General features: G+C 33.6%; 1 protein-coding gene across 1 annotated transcript; it reads right to left on the bottom strand.

Moving 5' to 3' along the window:
• Nucleotides 1–2,925: 2,925 nt before the first annotated feature.
• LOC104098454 (auxin efflux carrier component 5) lies at nucleotides 2,926–6,598 on the bottom strand. The gene is made up of 5 exons (XM_009605190.4): nucleotides 5,757–6,598; nucleotides 5,081–5,166; nucleotides 4,560–4,717; nucleotides 3,475–3,551; nucleotides 2,926–3,217 (listed from the first exon to the last, which is right to left on the bottom strand). Exons 1-5 carry the CDS (start codon nucleotides 6,446–6,448, stop codon nucleotides 3,145–3,147), a joined length of 1,086 nt encoding a protein of 361 aa, XP_009603485.1. The 5' UTR covers nucleotides 6,449–6,598; the 3' UTR covers nucleotides 2,926–3,144.
• Nucleotides 6,599–8,569: the final 1,971 nt, after the last annotated feature.

The raw sequence follows: 8,569 nt of genomic DNA, 5'->3' as shown, positions 1-8,569 counted from the left end.
TTCACCAATGTCCATATTCAATCAACCAGGCCGTGGTTCTAAAGATCGATCAAAAAGAGGCCTAAGTAGTATGAAGTACAAATCAGCTTCAACACATGTATTGCTAAATTATCCGAAAGTTCAACCCTTTCTTAAGTGTTGATTTTATATTAATTTACATAGAGTATTATTTAATTGTCGCTCAGTGACTTCGTGAGTAAATTTGGCCATGATGCTTTATATTCTATTTTTGAGGCATGGTTTAAAGAGTGTGTAAGTGCAGCTTACGTATTTGCTCAAATGTGAATATACATACTTGGTCACTTGTGAATGTACTTGGTCACATGTGAATATATGTACTTGGTCACTTGTGAATATACCATTCTCCACCATAGGGCTATACCCCGATTCTTTCACATATCTTGCATATAGTTACATCGCTACACCGAGTCAGCAGTCACAGGGCCATGTGGTGATACGTCTGTCATCTGCTCTATTTGCTTCACCACCAGCTGGATTGCATCCATCTAGATTACACCCACCCAGATCGCAGCAAGGGTCTGGACCACAGCAGGGGTCTAGATCGCAGCCATCTTCATCAACGACCCCATCTCCCTCTCCATGGAGTGCGCATCCTAGCATTTCAAGACTTCGCCTTCGGGATATTAGCGCTGAGCCAGATGCCTCCCCTTCTACGCATGCTTCACATACACATGGGGATGATGATCCAGATGTTGTGCGGTATGATCGCTATCATAAGATGATCATCAGGCCTGAGGGCAATGGGTAAGATTTATTTATTACTTCTTTATTTTTTCTTAATTATAATAGCTAGTCTTATTTATTTAATATAATTTCTATATTGCAGGTTCATACCTAGTCATAAGAGTACAAAAATAATCATTGAAGCTATTAGCTGGGTGTATGATGCACCCTATGCGACTTGGAGTGATTTTCCACCCAAGCTCGTGGAATAAATTTTTAACTATTATAAGGTTTTAATATAATTCTTATCTATTTAAGCATTATATTAATAATATTTTCATCTAACGCAGTGCAATTCTTATAAATTTTAAATTCAAATACCGTAAGAGACTAGTCGATGTCTTTTGTTCTTCTCGGAAGAAAAACAAGAAGCCTTCATGAATTCTACCACATTTATGAAAGGATCTACTGAGATAGTAGACCACTAAGGATTTTGAGAAGAATAGTGAACATGGAAAGAAGGCCCGAGCATCTGAGAAGGGTGTCTTCTTGTACTGTGTGGATGTAAGGAGCATAAGGACTGCGAGGAGACTACTGGTAATTTCTTAAAGCATTTAAATCTATTTTTATCGAACTATATTTATTTTAATTTAGTTAACAAGTTTTATTATATTTGTAGGAAAAAAAATATATGGGAGGAAGCTGACTCACGATGAGTTCTTCATGGAGACTCACATCCGGAAGAAGAAGGCACCTACGGATCCAAGTAGATAGGTCGAGGACCGGGCAGAGTCTACCTATGTAAGTTTCATAATTACTATAAATTAAAGTTAATATTTATCATATTATAGAGTTAATAATTTTTTATCTTTTAACTAAAGGGTCTCTATAAGACTACTCTGGAGGAATACAGTCAGAGTCAGTTGCCTAATGAGCAGGGCGACCCACCTTCTATTTCAGATGAAGAAGCGCAAAGGATTTGGTTGAATGTTGTCGGTGGTCCTAAAAAGGGGATAGCATACGGCTTTCCAGAGAGATTATTTTGGCGCTTAGGGCTGGATTGCAAGGTATAGGGACTTCCGCGCAGGGCGAGTTACTTAATAGGCCCACTCTCTAGGCTATGGAGAAGAAGATTGCAAAGTTGTCAGCAGAGCTTGAAGAGGCAAAGGCTAGAGAAAAAAAGAGAGAGATGAACAATTTAATAGCCTTCAAGGTTAGCTAGAAAAGAAAGATCAACAATTTAATGCCTTCAAGGTCAGCTGGCCAATCTTCTTGCTAGTGGGGCTTTTTCGATTCCCCGATCTCGTGAGTCTTCCCCAAATGCTACTTCTTCTCATCGTGATCCTTCGAACCGTGCCGACGATGAAGCTTCTAGTAGTGGAGATGATGCAATACAAAATACTCGTTGAATGGTGTATATTGCTAAACAAAGTCTTGAAGTTGTGAATATTTAGTTGGAATTATTTTGAATGATGTTTGTATTGTTGATATTATTTTATTATTGAACATTCGTATTCTTTTTGGTTAATTGTTGTTGTTGGCGTTGTTATGATATTGTTATAGTTGAATTGTGGTTGAATGACAGCAATGTAACGCTGCCATTATCGGATGTTTATTGGTTGTTATTAGCAGGTGGTGTCCGCTTTCCGTCCGAATTCGATCGGAATGTTCATATTAAAAACCGAGATCAATTTGCAATCGGAAGAATAATGAAATACTGACTGATACCTTTTCTTAAGTATAATATATTTTAATAATTCCGACCGATATCGGTCGGTATATTAAATTTTTTAAATAAATATAAAATTACCTTATTATAAAAATTCTGACTGATATCGGTTGCTATTGTAAAAAATAAATAAAAATTATTTAAAAAAATACCGAGCGACTGTGTCAGATAAAGTGGTCAACTCTTGGTTGAACGAATCGATCGATTTCGGTCGAAAATTGCGACCGAAAGTGGTTGCTTCTTTTTACCGACCAGCTTTATTTCGATGAATTAAAGTCGATCGGAAATCAGTCAGTTTTTCAATGTTTCCGATTGAAATCGATTGATTTTCTGGGATGGTTTTTGGCAATTTTCTTGTAGTGAACTCCCCCTCCAACATTTATTATTAGCTCAATTGATGTGACTTATGAAGTAGTAACTTGTAAGTGGTAAGAAAGCAAATTGGAATGAGCAAATTTTTTAAATTTAGTCCAACGACCTGGGCTTTCATCTCCCTTGGTATTGGAATGAGCTAGTAGAAAGGGATCTTAAACAAAAAAAGGTCATTATCTACGCCACAATATAATCTGTATGTCTTTCTTTTTACAAGGTTTACATACGAGTTTAAGCTTAGATTGAATAATAACTTACTAACAAACTCATCTATAAGTAAAATTGGATGCTCTCCAAATGCGACAAAATTAGTTGTGGTTCTTTGTAACAACTAATTTCTTTGGTGATGAGGATTATAATTAGTGTAGGAATTCCAAGATAGCGAAATAGCCAACCAATACAGGAAGGGACACCAGCATGCCAAAGATTACTCTGAAATTCAATAAATAAAAAAATCAAAAATTTGATTATAATATTGTAAATAATAAAAATTAAACCTTTTTAGGTTAGAGAAACTAACCAATAATTCTTTTTAAATAAGTGATACTCCATTAAATATCAGTTACCTATTAGCTTTATTAATTAACAATTAGTTCGAAACCAAAATAAAATAATTATTAATTAGTTAATAAGTTAGCTACGTCTAAGTAATGCAACTGTGGAACAAGGTGATGAGGTTGTTTGCTTACGCAGTGCTAAGAACTTCTGCATGTAAACCATATTCTTTGGCAAATATGAAGGAGGTAATCGACTGGGGCAATGCTGCCTGCATAAGGGAAAATAAATAAATTATTAAATATCCAGATGAAAAAAAAAATTGAACGTTTCCACTATAGATAGAAAAATCCTAGCATGAATGTTTGTTTACAAAAACAACTTATAGTGTCGTCAATACGTACTGATGAATAAATAATACTCTTTGCAATTGATATAATTTGTCAGCTGTGTGAATTTTCGATCGACAGTTATATGATGAGTGTGCAATAAAAGACATAAAATCTACCACAGAATGCAGAGTTGAAAAAAAAGATTAACACAAGATTTACAAGATTGATGTGCATATACTACCGAGCAAGAAAGAGAGAAATTTCTATAATTATTACATAGATTACACACTAACTATTTAGAATCACATATTACATATGGGTTGTACATATATTACATATATTATACATTCATCGATTGCTAATTTAAATGGTTAAATAAACCGCTATTTAGGTTAATTTTTCTTAAAAAATACATTAATAAAAAAATAAACATGCCCCATATTAGGGTTTTTGCCCTGATTTTCTTACCATATTTGAGTTTTACTTTGCTTTTAAAGGAAAGTCAAAGTATTACCATAATTGCTTTTACTTTTCCTGAAAGGAAAATATAATTTTCTTCCATATTTGGTTATTTCTTGTCTTGGGGGAAAAATTTTGATCATCTATAAATTGTAGACATCCTTCCCACAACTAGAACATCGAAAATTAGTTTAGAGAGTTTTGTTGTTGGGGAGAATTTTCTCTCAATAGATCTTATGTTTTCTTTTCATATATAGGCTGATTGGCCAAACCGTATTTTTATGCATATTTTTCTTTGTGACTGATTTATTGCCGTCCGAGGTTTGTAACTATTAACTTCCACCTTGTTAATTTCAATTCCAACATCACCCCACCCCAAAAAATAAAAAAACCAAAAGCAGTGCAACATTAAAAATAAATAAATAAATGAAAAACAGTAAGTAATGTCAAAAGAATGATATACTCCAATAAATAAACTGTAAATATACCTGAATTATGGCAACACGTAAGACATTCCCATGCAAACCAATAAGAATAGAAGCAATAGCCATAGCTGCTGGTCCAGCTATGAACCTCAACACCATTCCAAACACTGTCAGACTTGCACCACATGCTATCACTTTCTCTTGCAAGGCCACAAACATCCCTGCAGTACTCATATAAAAATAATCTTATTTTAACTTAGGACCAGTATGTCCATATATTTTTTTAACTGTTTTTTCAATTTTTATTAAATATATTTGCCTATAAAATTTTACAAGTTTTTTTTCAAGTAAAATATATGTTCAAACATAATTTCACAGTCCAAATATCATTTTTTAACTTAAAATACTATTTTATTTCCAAAAATTACAATTTTAAATCCAAACGCCTACTTAATGTGCTATTGTAAGAACATCTCTTTTTCGAATTCTATGTATAGTGAGAGCTTGTACCTCGAGCTGTTCTTTTTATTACCATATAAGAATACCGCAAAAATTATAAAAGAACAAATTGAATATTTACTTACCCATGCTAAACATGGCAGTGCCTGTGCCAGCCCTTGACATTATTAGAATAGAGCCTTCCATGATGCTTGGCATCTGAAAGTGCCACCTATTTAATCAAAATGTAAGATCAATTATCGAACTATTATATATCTTAACATGCAAAATGAAAAGCTTGACTTGGCTCAATATATTTTGCCTTTATCGTTTATCTAACTGATTGTTTTTCATATAATCATATATTCAGATTATTTATAAGATAATTATAGATAAATCTCAATAATAATCATTAATTGGTATCTGATAAAATGATACATTATTGGTGTATTTAAATCGATTAAAGCTCGTACCCTACTCACTTTCTAGGTTATTAATCCCACGAATACTTATAGTTTAATTTATCTTTTAGTGATGTGATAGTATAAAAGTTCCTTTATACTGTTAGGGGTCAGTTAGTTGCAGGGATTAAGGGGTTATCCTGGACCCCGGTATAAATTAGTCCAGCATTTAATTGTGGGTATTAATTAGCTAAAACCGTGATAAGATTTATCCAAAATTATCATAAGATTATCTATACCATATAAAAAGTGAGATTACCCTAGTTATAATCCTAGGATAACCTGATTTTAGATCAAACGATCCATTAGTATACTGAAGTTAAATCCAAAATGGTATTAATTAGTAAAAATAGTTACAAACCTGTTCGATATAAGTGCCCAAGTCAGGCCAAAGATACAAGCATATGAATTAGGATTGGTAGCAAGTTTCAACCACACTGTCTTTGTCAAACACCAAAATGAAGGCCTAGTGATACTTGTCACCACCTTTCTATTATTTCCTTCCAAATCTTTCCCATTCTCTGATACAATATTATTATTATTCACGTCTCCAACAGCAGAATCTGAGCTAAAATCAGTCCTTGTTCTCCTCACCTCCAACACAAACAATAGAACAGTTAGCCACACAATTGCTTGTGTAACCGATGATTGTACAACTAAATGCACAGCTTCCTCACCATACATGGCTTTCATTAGAGGTACCCCGACTACGAGCGAATTAGTAAGTGCGGACAAAGAAAAACTCGTTATAGACCAACGATAACTCCCTTTTCTACTACACTTTGCCCAAAACGCTAGCACCGCGACTATGATCGCCTTTGAGATGGCATCAGCTCCAAGAAACTTGTAATTCATGTCAAAAGGATCAACGTGGGCTGTGAATTCGAAGGTGAAAAGTGGAAGAGTGAAATAACAAACGAGTTGATTGATGGCATCGCATTGATCAGCTGTGAAAATTCGCCACCATTTTACTGAGGCATAGCCTAAAATTAGGGCAACATAGAGTGGTGCCATTGCTACCACAACTTTGTAAACATCTTCCCACCCTATCATTTTCAAATAATCAAGAAAATAAATATTGAGAAAAGTATCTAGGTCTAATTTTTTTTGTGTGTGTGAATAGAAGTGAGATGTTGGATGAATGAAATTAAGTGTTAGGTAGGGTATTTATATAGATAGAACAAAGGAATACGTTGATTGATTGATCATGCATAATTTTGCATGTTGAGAATTGTATAGGATTCTCTGTTTTAAATACCCTAAAAGGTGACATGTTTTTTTTAAAAATTGTTTTAATGGTGATTGAATGAAAGATCATGTGATTTTCACCATGCATTATGTTCTTTTTGTCTTTGCGTTAGCGATCTTAAGAATAAGGAATATAATGCGATCCAACAGTTAATTCCATCCACCATTAATTTTCAAATTGGGTTTTGGTGTTTTGTCTATATGCATCTATGTTTGTGCGCGCACTTTTTTTCCTTTTTTTTTTTTAATTTTTAATTTTTAATTTTAATTTTTATTTTTTAAATTCTTCTTTTTTTACTTTTTATGTAGACTTATTTTCTCCGTGTAAGATTTCGAGTTGTGGAATACTTGCATTAGGACCCCTTGGGGTGCGATCCTTTCTCGAACTCTACGTGAACGCGGGATGATTCGTGCACCAAATTGCACTTTTATTTTCTCAATTCAAATTGCATACGTATCTAATAAGGAGTAATAGATAAGTTAATTTTTCCATGGAAGAAATCATAAGGGACTTATAGCCTATTTGACCAAGCTTCTCCAAAAGCAAAAGCATTTATTTAAAGTATATTTTTTAAAGTTAAAGTATTTGACCAAGATTTTGGAAGGAAAAAAAATGTGTTTTTGAGTAGAAACAGAAGCAGTGTTGGAGAAAAAGAAAAAAATAGCTTCTCTCCAAAAGTAATTTTTTAAAAAACACTTTTGAGAAAAAAAACACGTAGAAACACTTTTTAAAAGCTTGGTCAAACACTTAGAAGTATTTTTCAAATTAATTAGCCAAACACAAACTGCTTCATACCAAAATAGTTAGGTTATTATTAGATAGAGATTAATCCAATTAAGCTCCAAAACATGGGCTAGCAGGTCGGAGCAACATTATATATAGTTATACCCTCTCTTAATTTCACAGTATTTACATTCGTAATTAGTAGTAATATTTAGGGTATTTCAATTAAGAATACAAATGAAGTGCAGAGTGTAAATTTGCTCTTTGGTGAAACATAAACAAATGGAATAATTTGGTGATATCATGTTTGAGGCTGTTGTTGGATGAATGAGGTCTTGAAATTGTTTTGCTAAAGCCTGTTGTCTGATTCTTCTTGCGTTTTAAATGGTTGGGCAAGTAATGATACACGTAACATATTCAATATCAACGGAATATAGGAATGACTTAGCTTGCTGACAATCAACTCATACTCCAAGTTTCAAGTTTACTATTTGACATAGGCATAAAAAAAGATGGAGAAAAACTAATTAATTACATATGAAGCGCTTAGTTGAGGAGGGGAGTGGGAACTACATAATATTCTCATTTAAAGATAATTAATACGTGGAGTTTTCTTTCATTGTTACGACCGCTCCCTTATATTTGGGGATCTTGGCACTCAGCCACAGAAGGCCGAATTGTTATTTGCAAAGTTTTTAGGAATAGGCCAAATATACTCCTCTATTTTCGAAAATGGTTTAAAAATACTCCTCGTTATACTATTAGGTTATCTATACCCCTGCAGTCATACTTTGAGTTCAAATATACCCCTCATTTAAACGGAGGGACACGTGTCATTGTGTTGTTGGTCAATTCTAAATATCTCCTAATCAATTCTAAATATGGGTAACGAGTCTTTTTAATTAATTAAGAGATATTTAGAATTGACCAACAAGATGATGACACGTGTCCCTCCGTTTAAATGAGGGGTATATTTGAACCCAAAGTATGACTGCAGGAGTATAGATAACCCAATAGTATAACGATGGGGTATTCTTAGATCATTTTCGAAAGTAGAAGAGTATAATTGGCCCTTTGCCGATAAGTATAAATCGGTGTTGTCCCTAAAAGAAAGAAGATTAGATCTCACAGGAGAAACTGAGAAAGAGAGGTGGTGGAAATAGTATTATTATTACTTTCTCATAAGATTATCAAATTAAGGT

The sequence above is a fragment of the Nicotiana tomentosiformis genome, chromosome 5, assembly GCF_000390325.3.
Source record: "Nicotiana tomentosiformis chromosome 5, ASM39032v3, whole genome shotgun sequence".
Classification (NCBI taxonomy): domain Eukaryota; kingdom Viridiplantae; phylum Streptophyta; class Magnoliopsida; order Solanales; family Solanaceae; genus Nicotiana; species Nicotiana tomentosiformis.
Note: the sequence above shows the minus strand (reverse complement) of the source record. Positions and strands in the feature narration are given on the sequence as shown.